Raw genomic sequence first — 20,985 nt, forward strand, 5'->3', positions numbered from 1 at the left:
TGCATCCTTTTTTGGTAGCTGTTTTATGATTTTAACATCATTTTCCACCAACCCACTGGATTGTCGTTACATGTCTAAACCCAAACTGCACTGGAAATTACTTAAACTCATGCTCATTGAACTGCAGCCCATTGTCAGGCATTACTATACTAGATATAGATATAGTCTAGCAAAAATAGATTTGACAATCACCTGTTCAGCTGTAGTATCTTCCAGTAAGGCTATCTCTGAGAAGTGAGAGAAATAATCTAGGACAAGTACATAGTTTTTTCCCATCAACATAAACAAATCTATGCCTACTGTGCTCCAGGGGACTAGTTTTTATGGCTCTTTTGCTTGACATGGCCTGTATTTTTGGCATATGCAACAGGCCTTGACAGATTCCTCAATATTGCTCTTCACTTGAGGCCAGTAATAAATTGTCTCTCACCCTTCTCTTAGCTTTTTTCAATCATTAAAAGACCATCATGTAGCCTTTTAAACTTATTTTTCTGTAACAGTTTAGTAATCCCATCCGGGACTGAAAACTTCCCCTGAATCAGTGAAAGGGGCTGGGAACATGCTGTCCCAGCCGCTCTGTTCCAATAACCTTAATTATTTTCTGTAGGGTCTCATCCCGAGCAGTAGCTCTGGCAATCACAATCCACATTTCATGTGAGATTGGACAGGGTTGTTTTTTTCCCAAACAGATTGACCTATACAATATCTAGTTCTGGACTTGCTCCACTGCATTTTTTTGTCAAATGCTCTAGAGTGTGTGTCTGCAGAGACCAAATCGCTCCCAGTTTTGTACTGAATTTACAAATCAGACATTTGTAACTGAAAAAAGCAATCTCTGTATTCTCAGGGAGTTGTTTGCCAGACCCCTTTTGGTAATGGCAATAAGTGGTATATGGTCAGTTTCAGCTAACACCTGTGTCCCATAAATAAAGACATGGAACGTTTCACACTCATGAATGAAGGTCAAAACCTCTTTCTCTATTGGGTGTAACTGATTCTCAGTTTTTGTAAGGGCTCATGACACATAAGCCACTGCTCTCCAATTTTGACCATACTGCTGTAGGAGGACTGCACTCTTGCTCTCCTTGGAGGTGTCTGTGGACAACTTAGTTTTGTGCTTAGTGTTCTGTTACCTCAGGATTGGGGCCTCTTTAATTAATGCCTTCAGTTTCTCAAACTCTTTATTAATATTTGCATCCCGTGTCCACTGGACATCTGTGCACAACAGTGTTCTCAGTTTGCTGGCTTGATCAGATACATTAAGGACAAATTTCCCTGTGTTGTTTGCTGTTCCAAGGAATCATTGTATCCCTTCCTTGTCTGTTGTCTGAGGTAGCTCTCTCTCAGTCAGTCCTGTTGAAGCTGTTTCTATTGTATGAAATACTTAGTCATTGGAACCTGGGTCTCACGGGTGGGTGACCTAGCCACTAGGGTATAGAGTCATTGTTACTCTCTTCCTGGCCCAATTAATATTTAAGTATGTTATACACACCTTCAACAGGTGAGACTGAGACAGATCTACCCCAGAATACCCTATAGCCCAGTCATTAGGGCACTGTCCTGGGAGGTGGGAGACCTGAATTAAGTCCAATGAGTGCTCTAACCATTAGTATATAGGATATAAGGGGACATCCTTCTCAGTTTTGTGCAGAAGGTAACTTCTGAGAACTCCTGTTGGATTGGGCTTTGCAGGCAAGATAGATGTAGGAATGCCCATTCTGAGGATCCCACTGGAGTTTAGGTGCTGAGCAGCTAAGTGGCATCAGGACTTGGGTGGCTTTGCAAGTGTCCGTTGTCAGAAATGTAGACATCTAGGGGATTTCACTTGCAGAAACTTAGGTGCCTAGGGAATTTAGGAGCCAATAGGCTTAGGTGACATCTGAGCAGGGTTTTGGAAGATCTAAAGTTTGAATTTAGACACCTAAAGTGACAAGTTAGATGTTTAAATCTCTTAATGGATCTTGCCCCAACTTTCCCCCCCAAATCAAAATGTCATGTATGCAAACGTTAGTACCCTCTAGACCATCAAAAAGTTGTATTTTCTAGGTATCAAACACAAACCAAATAGCATTCTACAGATATAGTGTCTGCCAAAGCGAGTGTTGACTGCACAGTCATGTGCTCTGTTTTTCTAAGGGAACCTGACAGAATTCTGCTGACATGTCAGGCATAAAAGAATATTTGGCAACAGGCATCTCTCCAAAAATGTCTCACTTTGTAGGTAGTGGAAAATGTTCCCTTTTCACATATATTTTAAAATGATTTTGGGTCTGTACATAAGCGAAGGGTTTCATCTTTTTCTCTACCACTACCAACAAATGTACCCATGCCAGTGGCCCCTACTTGCTCTATGATCCCCAGAGCAATGAGCCTATCCAGCTCCTTTTTTAGCCTCTGCCTCTTGGGTAATGAGAAGTTTCCTAGGGGTGTGAATTGTGGCATGGGTTAGGCTCTTTCAGTTCTATTCTGTACTCTGCTGAGAGCTTTCCTATCCTCTAGAAGGAACTCTCAAACTCTGCCTTAATTGTTTTGGTCCCTTGTCTCGCCAGTCTCTCCTCTTGATAGGACCAAGGGTTTGACGTGTTTTTACCCAATAACAGGTTCTTTTTTCCCCTGCATGCTGTATCTCTTCCAGTTTATTTACCCATACGTCAAGTTTGTATATTCTATAAGCGAGGATCAGCTCACCATTGCAAACCCTGTGTTTTACAAGCTCAAAAGTTTATCCCTTCCACATACAGGAGAAGGGCCAATAAAAGATATTACCTTACCTACCTTCTCTCTCCTGTCTTGGATTGGACACGGCTACAACACTGCGAACAGCTGTGTTTTACTTGCTTATCTTTCACTACCTGTGACTTTTTTTGTGTGTGCTAGTAACACTTTCTGGCAACATGGCTTGTGCAAAAGTATACAACTTAAAATTAATAAGTGTCCCATTTTCTCTCAGGTTGGCAGGCCAAGAACCTTGTGCTGCCATGTTGTCCATTACTCCTAGGAAGAATTCAACTGAGCTAGTTTCAGAGTAACAGCCGTGTTAGTCTGTATTCGCAAAAAGAAAAGGAGTACTTGTGGCACCTTAGAGACTAACCAATTTATTTGAGCATGAGTGAGCTGTAGCTCACGAAAGCTCATGCTCAAATAAATTGGTTAGTCTCTAAGGTGCCACAAGTACTCCTTTTCTTTTAACTGAGCTAGTGGTGCTGTCAATGTCTCCTTGTCCATGCTATGCACCATCTGCTGGCATTTGCAAACTCTTGCAAAATGATGTGCTCAATTGCAGTTCTTTCATCTTTTCTCATATGCTGGGCATTGTTTTGGCTTGTGCTGGTTGTCACTGCAACCATGTACTGTTTTTGCTGGACTCTGACTTTGAGAGCTATGTGCCTTTCTGCCTCAAGTGTCTTTTTGTGTGTGTCACAGGGTCCACTCACCAAAGGTGGTGCCTCCTCCTGGCCACTCTGGGGATTAGCTGATTCCAGGTCCGACACCTCCTTTCTGCTTCTTGCCACGCACCCTGCCTTCTCTTCCTTGCTCTCAGCGAGGCAAGATGCTTGGTGTCCGTGGCTTAGCCCTCCATTCAAGTCACATGTGTCTTCCCCTTCCAGGGTATCAAACTCTTCCAGAGTGAACTGTCCCAGGCAGTCTGCTTTCCACTGCCTGGTCTATGCCACTTCCCCAGTGGCTGGTAGGGGAACCCGGGCCTGCCCTCTGCTCCAGGTTCTGGCCCAGGGACCCTCTAGCCAGCACCCAAGGACTGTTCTGTCCTGGACATTACTTCCTGTTCCCTGAGCCTTTCCTTACTTTCTGGCTTTTCCTCTTTCCCTGGGTTTGCCAGCCCCACCTTCCAGGGAGTAGCTATAGCAGGGGTAGGCAACCTATGGTACGCGTGCCAAAGGCGGCATGCGAGCTGATTTTCAGTGGCACTCACACTGCCCGGGTCCTGGCCACCGGTCCGGGGGGCTCTGCATTTTAATTTAATTTTAAATGAAGCTTCTTAAACATTTTAAAAACCTTATTTACTTTACATACAACAATAGTTTAGTTGTGTATTATAGACTTATAGAAAGAGACCTTCTAAAAACGTTAAAACGTATTACTGGCACGCGAACCCTTAAATTAGAGTGAATAAATGAAGACTTGGCACAACACTTCTGAAAGGTTGCCAACCCCTGAGCTATAGGTTACTTGACTCTATAGCTCCAAACATACCTCCCTTCTCCTAGGGAGTGACCGCAGTCTGTGGTATTTTGGATTCTCTCTATCATGTCCACAGTGTCAGAGCACTGTCCACTCTCATTCTGGACTGGGTGACTTCCGTTGCTTGCAAATTTCCAGTTGCTTAGTCAAGGATTAATTCTGGGTTTCCCAGTAATGTCTCTCTGAGTTTTTTGTTCCAGATGTCAACCGCAATCAGGTCCTTTGTTAGAAGCTTAGGTGGGACCTTCTGCCTCCAAAATTGCAAGATTGTCTTTTCAGCTTTAGTTCAGTTGCAAGCTCTTTATAGTTTTACTTTCTTTTTGTACCCTCAGGTTAAAAACATCTCTCCCCTAGGTCTCATTTTTACATGGAGTGCAGAGCTCCTCAAATTTCTGTACTGCACCTTCATAGCTGGTCCTCTCTGCCTGAACTGAATGCCATTGAATGCATCAAGTACATCACAACCTGCTATTGTCAGACATAAGGCTACATTCTATTGTCCTTTTCTCAGGACTTCATTGCTTACAGCTGCACAGTGAAGTGCTTCTTAATTCTCTTCTGATTGACTTCCGTGTTCCCGGAGAGTTTTAGCTCTGGTGGAGCTTTTAACTGCTCCAGTCTTCCACGCAGATTTCTTTAATTTCTTTCTTTAATTTCTATTTACTCCTGGTGCCATGTGATTGCTCTGAACCCAAAGTGCTTGAATTGCTCTGAACCCAAAGTGCTTGAAAGAGATCCTCTGTATTCAGTGACACAGTTCCCAAATGCCTCTGCATAACAGAACATGGGTTCTGCGGCACCCTGCTCCCTGCAAGCTGCCTGTCTTTGAAGCTAAGCCACTTAACGGTACAGTTCCCAATACCACATGGTGTACTGGGATATAGCTATGAGATGAAAGCAGCAAAGTGAACATTTTAGCTGATTATCTGGATAAACTTCCTAATGGTGACAATTTAGGCTGAGGAATAGGCTTCCTGGAGAAGTAATGGAAGCCTCATTGCTCTTAAAATTTGACTGGACAAAGCATTAGGAAATCTACTGTAGGGAACAATCCTGCACTGGTCCACAAGGAGATGGACTGGTTCATCCATGGATCTTTCCCGTTTTGAATTTCTATAATTTTCTAGGTAGATCCTTCTTATTTCTGCCTTTGGAGAAGGAAATGGTGGCCCCATGTCCCAGGAGAGCACATCCCTACTCATATTACATAGACTCGTGTTTAGCATTTTCATGTTGGTATATTCTTTTGCAGGTGCAGTTAACTGTAGACACAAATGCTAGCAGTTAGACATCTAATTGCCTGCTCTTCGGGAACAATCAGGTATTTAGAGGTGTAATGTCTGGTATATGTGTCCATAATTATAGTGGGTGCAATTAAGTTTGGGCTCAAAATTGTGGTCTCCAAAATAGAAGCTGGGTTTAAAAATCAGGTCTATTAAGTCCTGGATGAGCTGTTACCCTAGGTCAAGGTTTACTTCCTGAGGAGTTCTTCTGAGTAACCAAATAATTCTAGCCATTATTTTTGAAGGAAGAAATTTATAGTGATGTCGCAGCTGGGAGAAGCTGGAAAAGGTGTCATCTAATTAGTCTTTTCTGTTTTCCAATTTCAACAATTTCCATTAATTGGAAAAAAAACCCACCCTAAAATGTGCCATACTATTTTTAGAGGCTCTAAAAGGAAATTTGGATGAACAGATAAAAAATTACAATGCAAAGCATCCTGGATTGCTAAAAATTGTGAGGCATCAGAAGAGAGAAGGCCTAACACAAGCTCGGATTTCTGGCTGGGAAGCATCTACTGCTGATGTTGTTGCAATCTTGGATGCCCATATTGAAGTAAATGTTGGATGGTAAGATCATGAGGGAATTGTTTTCTGGGAGGGAGGAGTCTAACTGTGGAGCTCAGGTGCATGGCTTTGCTTCTGCCTTACCAAAAAGTGCCATTGTGTACAGGGCTGGCCTTAGGGAAAATGGTGCCTTGGGTGAACCCCCTGCAACTTCAGCTCCTTCCCCAGCTGGGAGCCAGTTTGACCGGCTCACCCCTCCACTAAGCTGGGCCATGGCGCCCACGGTGCCCTGGGCAGTCACCCACGTCACCCACCCCGAAGGTCAGCCCTGATTGTGTATGGCAAGTAGAGGCCACCAGCTGGATGTTTACTTTTGATTGGCAAAGGGATGCACTGGTTTGGAAAAGAACTGGCACATTCAAATTATGGAAGCAGTCAAATAACAGAATAGGCTATTTAGAGAAGTTCAGGCAAGCAGCGCCCAGCTTCTTTGTATCTGTATTTGTGAGCAGGAGATTGTCTCCCTTGTTTATACACATACAAAAGGACACTCAATCAGAACTTATGCAGATTGTTTTCTTTCAATACCAAAGTCCTGATCTATTCCTTTCTAGGTACTTGTAAAGAGCAATAGCATCCATCAACTGTTAAATAGGAGTTAAACCAAACTAATGTGTACTTGTGGTCTATTTAGCATGGTTAATTATTATTACCAATTAATGATTGCATATAGAGTTATAGATGTGCATAGCTCATTACAAAGAGAACCGAGACAAGGTCCCTGTTAACAGGTACTTATAATATAGTTTAGATCAGTGTATTTACCCTCCCTTTCTGTACCATATCTCTCTAACATACGTCTACCCTGGTTGGTTGGGTTCAGTGCTTGACCACTCCCCACATTGTTTCATTTCCCTAGTGGACAGCATTTAATCTCTGAGACTGTGTTGCATCTCTAATCTCACCCTATCTCATGCTATGGTGGCCTTATTCGTCACAGATAGCACAACAAGGGACTCCTCCAATTTGTTGTTGTTATTTTTATTGCAATAGCACCTAGAGGCCCCAGTCAGGGGTCAGCGCCCCATCATGATAGGTGCTGTGCATACACAGTGAAAAGAAGACCCCTGCCCCCAACAGTTTAAAATATAAATCTATGGTGAGAGGCAACATAGTGGTATAACAGACAGGCAAGGTAACAGAGAGGTGATTATGGCTAGAGAAATTAGCAATGGTTATGGTGCATGAACTGCTGGGATGGCCTGGGAGAAAGTGTAAGGCTACTAGAGAGAAAGATGGATTAGTAGTACATAAAACCTGTGTGACTGGGGTCCCAGTGGGGGCCTTCTGTGGTCACTCAATTAGGGTGAACTGCAAAGAATGGGACAGACAATCCCCCGAAAGCTGGTGGACATTCCAATACTTAGCCAATACCAAGCCAGCATAAAACAGTTTCTTTTATACCTTACTGGTTACTCAGAAGTTCAAACAACACAGTGTCCTTAAAGTGATCCAGCCTCAGGCCTCCATCCACGTACCCACGTCAAATATGATGAAGATTTCTGAAAATATTATTTCATCATATAAAAGAAAAGGTTCTACCAATCCCAAAGGATCGGACACATTGCCTTCCAGGTTAATGAATGTTTTAGGTCTTCCCCAAATACATGCATACAGCCAATTCTTATTAACTAAACTAAAATGTATTACAAAACAAAAGAGAGAGAGAGAGTATGGTTAAAAGATCAATATACATACAGACATGAGTTCAGTTCTTAAGATTCAGATTCATAGTAGAGATGGTGAGCTTTGTAGTTGCAAAGAGTTCTTTCAGAAATAGTGCATAGGTTATAGTCCAATGTTTATATTTCAGAGCGATCCAGTTAGGTGCCACAAGTACTCCTTTTCCAGTTAGAACTGGGATCTCAGTCCTTATGGCCTAAGTTTCCCCTGTATGAAGCCATAAGCAGATCTGAGAGGAACAGGATCAGGACCCAAGGGTCTTTTATACAATTTCAGGTCCTTTTTTGACAAGTTGGAGTTCCTCTGGAAACAAAAAATAATTAGGATGACTTTGAAGGAGATCCCTCACCAGTACTTAGCTATATGAATTAAACATGAGGCAATTTACTTGTTCCTCCACCATTCACAGTATATTTCAAAGAGAGATGAATACAGAGATATCCCATGTTTACAATTCATTTAAATGTCAGGATGTTCTTTTGATCTTCTGAACTAACAGAATACAACATAGACAGGGACTGTTGATTACATTGTTGATCCTACTCATACATATGTAAATACACAAAAACACAAACATTATCTCCCCACATGTTTTTAAGGGTTGTTTAATTTGCAGGATGTTTAACCCTTTCTGGCCATCCATCACAACCTGTCATTGCTTGGTAGAGCTGAGACAGGAGCCAGGGTTCATCAGGTCCATACTTGCTGCAAGGTGAAAATAACGTAATTGTTCATTATCTTAGGGCTGAACCTATTCTGTCTCGAATCAAAGAAGATCGCACTGTTATAATATCTCCAGTATTTGACAATGTTCGCTTTGATGACTTTGAACTTCTTGAGTATGCTGTGGCTGCAGATGGATTTGACTGGGCACTATGGTGTCTCTATGAACCATTACCAAGAGAATGGTATGAGCTCAAAGATGAAACGGCTCCAGTCCGGTAAGTCTGAATAGTATTCTTGAAGGAACAAAGACCCCAGACGTCTGAGATGTTTTTAGACTTATCTTTAAAACTAACAAGGATAGGGTTTTCTCACGTGGGTGGGTAAGATATCTGCAAAATGCAGGTGAGTTGAAACTGTCACTGAACTGAAAGTGGTGTAGTAACATTAGAGATCTCATGTTGTCCCATGTGGTCTGTGTAAAAGGCTGGGATCCAGGCTCTCCTGCATTCTAAGTCTGGTCCTAAACATTTCTCCCTCTGCAATCTTGGGCAAATCATTTAATCTGTCTGTCCAAGTTTCCCCATCTATAAATGGATAATAATACTTACCTACTGTCACAGTTGAGAGTTAGCTGTACCTTTGGCTCCTCTCTAGGGGTATGTCTGCACTGCAGACAGACACCCATGACTGGCCCATTCCAGCTGATTTGTGATCATGGGTCTTGGGCTAAGGGGCTGCTTAGTTTTCATGTAGACATTACAGCTTCGGCTGCAGCCTGAGCTCTAGTTCCCTCCCATCTCACCCGGTCCTAGAGCCCATGGTCCGGCCCAAGCCTGAACATCTACACCACAGTTAAACAGCCCCTTAGCCCAAGCCCCATGGGATCAGCCATGGGTTTTTAATTGCAGTGTAGACATACCCTGTGTCTGCCTGAGTGCAACCTCTCCAAGTGACAGGCCCTGTGCCTTTTCTTTACCTCCTTGTGGTGGAATCTCACATTTTTCCCACTCTGACAGGAGTACCAGATTACAGGCCTCTGAAGACCAACTGACTCCTCACCAGGCCCGATTGGCTTCAAGCCCTGCAATTCTTCCCTTGGGAAGCTGTGGCCAGTATATGACTAGAGTGATGTGAAACAACCTTTTCGAAACAAAAAATTGTTTCATTGTAACAGCAGTAACACAGCATAACAAGAAAAGGGTTTTGACACAACAGTGTACATGCATAACTGTCTTACCTACAACTTAGATAGGCTTAGCTTACCCGAATACCCCCACTTCTGGGTCTGGGGTTCAGTCTGCTTCTCCACAGTCCCTGTGTCTCTCTCAAAACAGTTTATATATCTTACTGGGTTGCTCTGAGGTAACATCACAGTTAATAGCTCTTGATGTTTGCTGAAGAACATTTATCTGGGCCTTTCCTCCCTTTCCTGAGATCTAGCCCCTTATAACCATGTAGCAAACCATATAATAACAAAGAAATAGAATATTCATGAGATATGACAGGCATCTTCCAAGTCCTTCACACCTACCTCTAGGGTTGCCAACTTTCTAAGTGCACTAAACTGAACACCCTAGCCCCGCCCCTTCCCTGAAGCCCTGCCCCCTTATGCCGCTCCCATTCACTACATTTCCCCTCCCTCAGTGGCTCCTCTCTCCCACCTTCACTGAGCTGGGACGGGGGTTGGGGTGCGGGAGCAGGTGAGGCCTCTAACTGGGGGTGTGGGCTCTGGGGTGGGGCCAGAAATGAGGGGTTCAGGGTGTGGGAGGGATCTCTGGGCTGGGGCGGGGAGTTGGGTTGCAGGAGGGGGTGCGGGCTCCAGCTGGGGGTGTGGGTTCTGGGGTGGAGCCGGGGATGAGGGGTTTGGGGTGCAGAAGGGGGCTCTGGGCTGGGGCGGAGGTTGGGGCGTGGGCTTACTTCAGGCAGCTCCCAGTCAGTGGTGCTGCAGGTCTAAGGCAGGCTCCCTACCTGTCTTGGCACTGCGCTACACCCCAGAAGTGGCCAGCAGGTCCGGCTTCTAGGTGGGGGGTGGGGAAGGGCAGAAGGCTCGGCGTGCTGCTCTCGCCCGCAGGCACTGCCTCCAACAGCTCCCACTGGTTGCGGTTCCCAGCCAATGGGAGTGCAGAGCTCAGGGCGGGGGCAGCATGCAGAGTCCCGTGGCCCCCCTGCCTAGAAGTCAAACCTGCTGGCCACTTCTGGGGTGCAGCACGGTGCCAGGACAGGTAGGGACTAGCCTGCCTTAGCCCCTCAGCACCACCAACCAGACTTTTAATGGCCTGCTTGGCAGTGCTGACTGGAGCCGCAAGGGTCCTGTTTCGACTGGGTGTTCTGGTCGAAAACCAGACACCTGGTCACCCTACCTACCTCACATGTGGTGGTGTGAACATTCTCTTTTAAAGTAGTGCATTTTGGAGATGAAAGTCATTATGTACATTATGTCAGCTGGACTGCTATGGATACACGCATGGTCCCTCAGTATGCCAACATTTTTATGGCTGACTTAGCTTCCTTAGCTCTTGTCCCCTAACACCACTACTCTGCTTGCGCTACATTGATGACATCTTCATCATCTGGACCCATGGGAAGGAGGCTCTTGAGGAATTCCACCAAGATTTCAATGATTTCCACCCTACCATCAACCTCAGCCTGGACCAGTCAACACAAGAGGTCCGCTTCCTAGACACTACAGCGCTAATAAGCGATGGTCACATAAACACCACCCTATACCGGAAACCTATTGACCGCTCTACTTACCTACATGCCTCCAGCTTTCATCCAGACCACATCACACGATCCATTGTCTACAGCCAAGCTCTAAGATACAACCGCATTTGCTCCGATCCCTCAGACAGAGACAAACACCTAAAGAATCTCTATCAAGCATTCTTAAAACTGCAATACTCACCTGGTGGTGTGAAGAAACAGATTGACAGAGCCAGAAGGGTACTGAGCAGTCCCTACTACAAGAGAGGCCCAACAAAGAAAGTAACAGAACGCCACTAGCCGTCACCTACAGCCCCCAACTAAAACCTCTCCAGCATATCATCAAGGGTCTACAACCTATCCTGAAGGACGGTTCCTCACTCTCACAGACCTTGGGAGACAGGCCAGTCCTGGCTTACAGACAGCCCCCCAGCCTGAAGCAAATACTCACCAGCAACTACACACCACACAACAAAAACAACAACCCAGGAACCAAACCCTGCTACAACCTCTGGTGCCAACTCTGTCCACATATCTATTCAAGGGACACCATCATAGGACCTAATCACATCAGCCACACCATCAAGGGCTTGTTCATCTGCACATCTACCAATGTGATATATGCCATCATGTGCCAGCAATGCCCCTCTGCTATGTACATTGGCCAAACCGGACAGTCTCTACGCAAAAGAATAAATAGACACAAATCTGACATCAGGAATCATAACATTCAAAAACCAGTTGGAGAACACTTCAGTCTCTCTGGTCACTCAATAACATACCTAAAAGTGGCAATTCTTCAACAAAAAAACTTCAAAAACAGACTCCAATGTGACGGTGCAGAACTGGAATTAATTTGCAAACTGGATACCATCAGATTAGGCCTGAATAGAGACTGGGAGTGGTTGGGTCATTACAAAACCTAAACTTAATTTCCCCAATACTAATTTCTCCCTACTGTTACTCACATCTTCTTGTCAACTGTCTGTAATGGGCCACTATCTTACCACTTCAAAAGTTATTTTTCCCTCCCTTGGTATCCTGCTGTTAATTGATTTATCTTGTTAGACTGACCTTGCACTTCGTAAAGCAACCCCCATCCTTTCATGTATTTATACCTGCTCCTGTATTTTCAGTCCATGCATCTGATGAAGTGGGTTCTAACCCACGAAAGCTTACACCCAAATAAAGAGTCATGGTAGAAATGAAATGGGAAGAAACCAAATCTAGCTAAAGAGCAATTTATTAGGGACCCCCAAACTAGCACAAACAAAATAAGAATCCCAACGAGCCCAATACTCAGTCTCCCACTGAACAGGAAATTCAAAAGAGCATAATTAATTTTCAAATGTTTGTTTATTCCTCTTCCTGCTTATTTCATAGTTATTTCTTCTCTCCAACTGTATCTATTCTCTTTCCCAGGAGCCCTTCTATTATGGGGATACTTGCTGCACATAGAGTGTTTCTGGGTGAGATTGGGGTACTGGATGGCGGAATGCATATATATGGAGGGGAAAATGTGGAACTTGGCCTGCGGGTAAGTTTAATTCTGCTTCTCTTATAAAATAAATAACGTAAGTGTGGGAATCTGATTTTCAAAAGAACTCAGGGCCAGATTTTGAAGTGCTCAACACAGATAATTGGGCTAAGTTTTTCAAAAGAGCTCAGCTCCCATTTCAGTACCAAAATGAAATGGGCAGATTTTCAAAAGTACTGAGCACCTAGCAGCTATTGTGGTTAGATGTTTGGCTGTGTGTGTGTTTTTTTCCTGTGTGTTGCCCCAGCTCTGCGCAGACAGCTGGCACAGCAAACTTTGAGTGCACTGCCCAATGACCACAAGATCTGTTAAGATATGAAGGTACCAGGCCAGATTTATTGTTGACAAAGCACGGTAATAGTACCTGGCAGACTCTACGAGGATACTAAGACATGTATACCCATGACAATGGGCGCAGCTCAGTCAATGGTGGGACTTCCCATTCCCCCCGTGGCTATACAAAGATACTCCCTCTGAGATACCTCGTTATACCCAGATACAAACAAGTTACGTATTGCCTCTCTGACATAGTTACTAGCTAGTTATCACACATCACCTTGCACACGTTGATTTGATCAAAACATCTCTATTATGTACTGTCATCCTGACCTTATCTTTTGAGAGGGGTCAGTGTGTTTCTGTTATCCTTGGGGAATGTTTTTGTACCATCCTTGATATCAGGATGTGTTTGCGTGAGCACTCTGTGCCTAGCACTTCTTAGGAATGTGTATTTCTGAAATATCACCTCTGTTCTTGCCAGATTCTGTGAGCAGGTCCTGCCTCATACCAGGCCTCTGATACAGGGGCTTATTTCTCAGGCTCTCTTCCTACTACAGCTGTCATTGTGACACTTATGGCCGGACATTCTAAAGAGTTCAGCACCTGACATGCTGAGGCCTTGTCTACATGGCGAGTTACTGTGTAACAAGGCAGAGTGTGAATCTACAGCGCAGTAACTTGGTGTGGTGTCCCGTCCCACGTGGACACTGCTACAGCATGGCGGAACTCCCGGAGTGCAGCTTGGTATATTATGCTTTCAAGTAGTCAAGCTGCACTCCGGGACTTTCATTGCACAATGGTAGTGTCCACATGGGGCGTTGCGGCATGGCAAGCTGGTGCACAGTAAATTCACACCCTGGTTTATCATACTGTAACTCACCATGAAGACAAGCCATGAGCTCTTTGAAAACATGCAATATGAACTTATTTTGATGCCTAAAAAAGGAACTAAGTTCTCTTACAAATCTGGCACAGTGAACAAATATAGAACTGCCGAGTATGGTATGTACAGCTCTCTGCACAAAGTTACTGTGATGGATGCTTGCTATCCTAACAGAACTGGATTAATCTTGCACATTTTAGTCTCGAAAGTGGTAAGCATAAGTTCAATGGCCATGAAGTTCTCAAAGGTTCAAACAAGTCCACCTTTCCTATATTCAGAATCCACAGGCAAGGTTTGAGTTTGCACTGGTTTATGCATTGTTACACAGGTTTCCTGATTCATCAAATGTGGCCTTAGTGGCCAGGCTGGAAAATATTATTTTAGGTTTTAATTCCGTGATAGAGGAGACAGCAAATACACGTTCAGAAAGAAATGTGGATGATAGGTGCTGGCTAAGTGTGGGAAGGAGTTTGAAGGAGAGGACTGTGTACATCAGGGGGATCACTAGAAAAAATTAATCATGACAGGTAAATGTAAAGAAAGAAAGATGGTAAGATAGAAAACCAGGAAGGGAAGAATTTTACACAAAGTGTACTCAGCCTGGTATCTTCACTGCCACAGTAAGTCGTAAAGAACATTGCTAAGATTGTATAGTTTTATGTCCATTGATAATATATGTAAATATGCAAGCTAAGATAACAAGTGTAAACTTCATGAGTTTCTAAGCTAGAGGCAGGAGGTAAATCCATTTCATGTGAAATATTACCCAATTGGAGAGTGACACTATGGGGTAGAAGATCTTGCGGTGTAGTCCTCAAGAGCATTATCTGTTGACCCAGCAAGTCACCAGCCTGATTCAACATAGGAAGTGCTATAAGAAGGGGCCGAGGTGTTAGGAAAGAAACATCCCAGAAGGGACCCTCCCCACATGTTCATCAGTAAACCTCAGAAGCCTCTCCTCAGGTAACATCATGTAGTACATGAGATGAAACCAAAGGAGGAAATGACCCTGCTCTGGACCCGGTTTCTGAGCGTGAGCCAGCAGCTTGAATCCCATATAAACTTGACGCTGCTGTGGAGGATTTAGAAAGGCAGAAGGTAATTACTCAGATAGGAACTGAGCCAGGAGCCCAGGGCTACCACCTCAGCCCAAAGTGCCAGGGGGATCTTTGAAAACACAGAGGTCAGGCTCTTGGTTTTACCTTTCATTTAAAATTCAGCACTTACAGCTGCACAATGCTCCTTGACTCCTTGCCACAGCCATGTTGTCTCAGTACGGATTTAAAGGGAAGGCCGTTGAGTCTTAAATCACCAGCACTACTTGCTGCAGCATGTAGGTTTTCCAGTAATAGAATTTCAGACACATTTATTTCCTTTCAAGCTGCCAGCCTCCAAAGTAAACTGTCCCTTTCCTCATATTCCATGTCCCCTCTTCTCAGATAAATACTGGTAACGGATTTGTAAACCATTTGTTGATGGCTAATTAAGGTTTAGCAGCAGCAGTGGGAACATGTTGCATATAGTGATTACACTAGAAGAAGGATGGTCCAGTCATTAGTTTGCTAGCCTGGGATTTGGGAGACCTCAGGTTAATTCCCTGCTGTGTCGCAGACTTCCTGTGTGACCTTGGGAAAGTCCCTTAGCCTCTCTTTGCCTCAGTTCCCCATCTGTAAAATAGGGATACCAGCAATGTCCTGCCTTTCAGAGGTTTTGTGAGGATCAGGCCCGCTGACGGGGGCGGCAAAGGTGGCAATTGCCCAGGTGCCCGGGCGATTGAAAAGGGCCTGGGAGACCCCAGCTGCCACTGCCGACAGCCGTGCAATGAGGCTAAGGCAGGCTTCCTGCCTGCACTCATTCCATGCTGCTCCCGGAAGCGGCTGGAACATCTTTGCAGTCCTTGGGGAGGGGGTCTTTGCGTGCTGTCCCTGCCCCGAGCACCGACTCCGCAGCTCCCATTGGCTGAGAACTGCGGTCAATGGGAGCTACGGGGGCGGTGACTGCAGGCAGTGGCATGCAGAGACCCCCTGAGCCCCCTGCCTAGGAGCCACTGCCAGAGGGGTGTGCTGGTCGCTCTTGGGAGCTGCCCGAGGTAAGCGCCGACCCCCTGACCCACTCCTGCACCCCAACCTCCTGCCCCAGCCTGCACCTCTCACCCCTCCTGCACCACAACCCCCAGCCTAGAGCCTGCACCACACACCCAAACTCCCTCCCAGAGCCTGCACCCCATACCCCCTCCTGCACCCCAACCCCCTGCTCCAGCCTGGTGAAAGTGAGTGAGGGTGGGGGAGAGTGAGCACCAGAGGGAGGGGGAATGGAGTGAGCAGGGAGCAGGACAGGGGCATGGTCTCTGGGAAGAGGTGGGGTGGGGAGCAGGGCAAGGGTCTTTGGGTTTGCGTGATTAGACAGTTGGCAGCCCTACCGGGCAGGCATGTGGAAGCCCTGGCCATGCCGGAAGAGCACGCCCAGCAGTGCAGCTGGCAGCTCGCTGAGCACCAGCCAATGCAGGCGCAGCACCTCCCAAATGTCATGTGGATCATGTCGGCACCGGCGCGGCTTGTGTGTGCGGGGGGGGCCCATTGACTGTTCTGACCTGGGGCCCGGAATTGCTGTCGGTGGGTCTGGTGAGAATATATACATTAGAGATTGTGAGGTGCCCACTGTTACTACAGCAATAGGGGCCATTTAGTATCTAATTTATAGGCAGAATGTATTTTGTCTTATTCAACAGCAACTACTGCAGTGACTAAAGTGACATAACTGACATCCTGTGAGGAGAATCCCAGGTAGTTTTCTGTGGCTAGAAGGGTAGTGACAGCATCTCAAGGACTCAGGTGTGAAGTGTGGGAGGAATAAATATGGTCGATTCAGAGTACTCAGGATCCACCTAGGGAAAAGGTGGGATTGACAGGGGATGAACTCCTTTCCACTTTTAATACATTAAAATACAGGGAGGCCTCATTCTTCATTGCCCTGATACATGTATATTCATTTACACCATGCAAGGTGGGGGTAAAGCATCACCATATCAGAATGGTACCATTATACCTCTTCTCTGTGCTGGTATATCTGACTGCACAAAATGCAGGGGAATGGAGAATCAGGCCCATTAAATACATTTCTGCACAGAAAAGTGACTTCAAAAATAGCATTGTAGGGCTCCTTTTGCATTGTCCCTCAATGATTTCTTGTATCAAATGCTCTCAGTTTGTAAGCAGATTGATGGGGTGGGGGAGTGGGGTTTCTAGGTGCCAGCCCTGTAAACAGCCTGGGATAAGCACCCTTCTCCTGCACCCTCACTCATAATTAAGATTCTGAAGGGTCAGTTGTGCTCTTTGTGACACCTGTATAACCTCCTGCAGAGGATTTATACGGGAATAACTGCTAGGTCCTGTAACTGGAAATTAATAACAGGTTTCAGAGGAACAGCCGTGTTAGTCTGTATTCGCAAAAAGAAAAGGAGTACTTGTGGCAGGAAATAGCCCGACTTGATTATGTAAAGAGTTGTCACTTTGGATGGGCTAGCACCAGCAGGAGAGTGAATTTGTGTGGGGGGGGGTGGAGGGTGAGAAAACCTGGATTTGTGCTGGAAATGGCCCACCTGTTGATCACTTTAGATAAGCTATTACCAGCAGGACAGTGGGGTGGGAGGAGGTATTGTTTCATATTCTCTGTGTGTATATAAAGTCTGCTGCAGTTTCCATGGTATACATCTGATGAAGTGAGCTGTAGCTCACGAAAGCTCATGCTCAAATAAATTGGTTAGTCTCTAAGGTGCCACAAGTACTCCTTTTCTTTTTGGAAATTAATAATGATGCAAAAGATTAAATAGGCTCCACCTCACTCTCCTGTACCTGTGTTGGCTCTGCAGGGCCTAAAAGAAAAGAACTGAAAACTTCCCTTAATCGTTAAAGTCAGGAGAAATTACTCTGAATGCTGACAGTGAGCAGATCTGAGGTGCAATTTTTAGTCACTTGTGTAGAACAAAATCATGTTAACGACTGGTGAAAAGAGCCGAGTCGAAATGCACATTCATTGAAACTCCTGCTTCATCCATACAGGTTTGGCAGTGTGGTGGCCAGATAGAAGTCTTGCCCTGTTCAAGAGTTGCTCACCTGGAAAGAGCGCACAAACCCTACTTGCTGGACTTTAGCATTGCTGTGAGACGCAATGCCCTGAGAGTGGCCGAAGTGTGGATGGACGACTATAAATACATGGTTTATTTCGCATGGAACCTTCCTGTTGAGGTGGATATGCTTGTTTGGTTGTTTAGAATTGGTTTCTTTAAACTGAGATGGTAATTCGTATGGGAGCAAATGACTAATAGTGGTCTAAGCAGGCCAAGAAATCATAATGAGGCCAGACGTAGCAAACAGAGGTGTTTGTGAGGTTTGTCCCTTTAAAACCTTTAATATTATTATTATAGTGCCTAAGTGCAGGAGTCATGGACCAGGACCCCATTGTGCTAGGCGCTGTACATAGAACAAAAAGATGGTTTCTGCCCCAAACAATGTAATAATTTCTAACTTTTTTAAAACAAAAAGTATGTTGTTGGATTTTTGCAAGTTATGATAATAGAGCAAATGAACTGGGCATCCTTTAATATCTTTTAAAAATGCACTAACATATAATAGGCAAGTCAGTTACTTTTCATCAAATGACCCAGCAACACCCTACACTAATTGACATCCATGCCCAAAATGCTGTAGAGTCCCACATCCCCACTATCTGACTCTGATTTTCTCACAGGCAAGGGATAAAGAAAGAGAGGGCCTTACAGCATGCTCTGCAGGCTGAGAAACATTTGTGTTGGGAAATCAAGTACTCAGAATTAAGGAAATTCAGAGAGATGGTTGAAAGCTCAACCTTAACTTTCCTCCATTGTTGTGCTCATGCCTTCAACTACAGTCTCTCTACATATCATTATAAGTTATGCCAATTAATACTATATATAATGCAAACTGGAATTTCTTATACATCGTTATTATAGTAAATCCCAGTGCAGTGCTTACATTCTTCAAGTTTGGCTAGATTTGTAAATCTCATAGAGATCGACAAAGCACACCTCACCAGCGTGGCAAAATGGCAGCTTCCTCTTTATACTTCGAGATATTTTTGGTTCTATTTCACACGTGTAAAATACGTAGTGATTTACTGTTCTTCATAACTAGTAACAGATCACATTTTTGTAAACTGCCATTTTCCTTTAAATGTGACCTGGCAAAGGTGGTGGTGGTGGGAGGTTTTGTGACCTTATTTCCTTTATTTCTTGATGTAAGAAACTCTGCATACTGTTTTTAATTTTTATTTCCTCCCATTTAAAGACATCAGGAATGTCAACTCATTTTTTAATGGAAGAATTTATAGATCAAAGGTGTGTTACCCTTACCTGGAATAGTGTTTTGAGTCTTTAAGAAAAGGAGATTTTTTTTTTTTTTGCCAGTGGCGTAGTTAACTAGATGTTAATGAAAACAAAATAGCTTGAATAAAAAAAACACTTATTCTCTCAATTAATTAGTTTTTACATCTATTGTATCTGTGATTTCATAGTGTTGGATCATATTAAAGAAGTTCTTTATTAAAATCACAAATGAGTTTGATTCCCCATAGTTTAAATTCCAGGGTATTACTAATTAAGAGGTCTCTTGGTTTTTGATGCTGTTTCTCTCCCTCTATGTGTGAAACTTGCAAGCTGCTAATTGTGTTAGTACATTCTAAGACAGAGTCTGTTCTCAAAGCAATTCTTTGTAACAACAACTACTCACACAGAGAGAGACTCAAAGCAATACTCTGTAACAACAGAAACAGCACCCAGAGACTCCCCGCCCTTTTGTTGTATTCATCTTGCTTTGTTATCAATTGTGATTAAAATAGAGATAGAGGATGTGTGTGGATGGATGCTTGGTGTGGATAACAACTGAATGATCAGGGAGGTGCCAGCCTAAGAATCCAGTGTCCGTTGGCTGAAGAAGGCGTCAAGTGGAAATAACCAGAGGACCCCTGGAGGGCAAACTGGAATCCACCCAACAGCCTCAGGAATGGGAGAACCAAAGAACAAGATAACATCTGGCAGCACGGAGCCGTCAGGAATGTGCCATCTGCTGATTGATTCAGCAACAGCATGATGAAGCAATTCCCACAGACTGACATAGGAAGAAATTCCTATAAAAATGGACTCTAGAAAGTGAGAACTTTGGGGGGGGTCTGATTCTGCAAACCAACTTCCAGGAGCATCAGATGTGCATCTGACAAGGCCCTGCTCCCTCCTCATGTCCAGGCCACCTGGCCAGTGGCTTGGCATGAGCAACTCTAAGGCTGGTAACTATGATAACAAGCTTTCAGAACCTGTGTGTGTGTGTATGAATGAATGTGTGAATAAATATGAAATTGAATGGAATATTATAGCTATAACTAACTGCTTACTATGATTCTTTCTGTATTCACAATAAATGTGACATTTTGCCTTTTTCCCCTTTAATAAGATCCTGCTGGTTTTTATTTTATTGGTATAACAATAGACATACTCATTCTTCAATCATCCATAGAGTCTTCCAGGCAAAACACAATCTGAATTTCTAATGTGAAAGTCATCAGGGATTTTTTAAAAGCAGATTTTAGATATTCTTTATATATTATGAAGAAGCAACAAAAAGGGGGTGGGGGCACAAGTCCATTTTCCCTCCTCTCTTCCCCCCTCCCTCTTGCAGGTCACTTTTAAAATTGTCTGAAAAAATGTGTTTTTTTGTTTTTTTGGGTTTTTTTTTTAGAATCCTGGAATAGACTATGGAGATGTTTCTTCCAGAAAGGAGCTAAGAAAGAAACTGAACTGTAAAAGCTTTGACTGGTACATAAAGAATGTTTATCCTAATTTAATACCTTTGACCACCATTGTTGGCTACGGAACAGTAAGTACTGTGCATGTCTACTGAATAGATGCAACAGTTAGATATCTGCAGTATTATGAAGGTTGTTGAAGGCAATTTCTTCTGTGTTCCTGATCAGTCTAGCCCGGGTTGCTCTTGTAAATTGGTCATATTCAGGTATGTTTTTCTAGAGGTTTTAGAGACATTTAAAGTGAGTGTCGTCTTTCTGTAAAACTTTCTGTATCTATTGCATATCTAAACTGTGCCCATTGCATGTCTACAAGCATACGCATTACATAGCGTAGGAAAATATTTAGAAGGACACAT

General features: G+C 44.1%; 1 protein-coding gene across 1 annotated transcript in view; it reads left to right on the forward strand.

Moving 5' to 3' along the window:
- GALNT8 (polypeptide N-acetylgalactosaminyltransferase 8) overlaps window positions 1–20,985 on the forward strand; it is a 44,616-nt gene that overhangs the window by 15,078 nt on the left and 8,553 nt on the right. Inside the window, exons 4-8 of the mRNA XM_048836123.2 lie at window positions 5,867–6,050; window positions 8,474–8,671; window positions 12,522–12,636; window positions 17,857–18,042; window positions 20,563–20,700. Of these exons, the coding sequence (XP_048692080.2) occupies window positions 5,867–6,050; window positions 8,474–8,671; window positions 12,522–12,636; window positions 17,857–18,042; window positions 20,563–20,700 (821 nt within the window). The remainder of the gene's footprint in view (window positions 1–5,866; window positions 6,051–8,473; window positions 8,672–12,521; window positions 12,637–17,856; window positions 18,043–20,562; window positions 20,701–20,985) is intronic.

Source organism: Caretta caretta, chromosome 1, assembly GCF_965140235.1.
Source record: "Caretta caretta isolate rCarCar2 chromosome 1, rCarCar1.hap1, whole genome shotgun sequence".
NCBI lineage: Eukaryota > Metazoa > Chordata > Testudines > Cheloniidae > Caretta > Caretta caretta.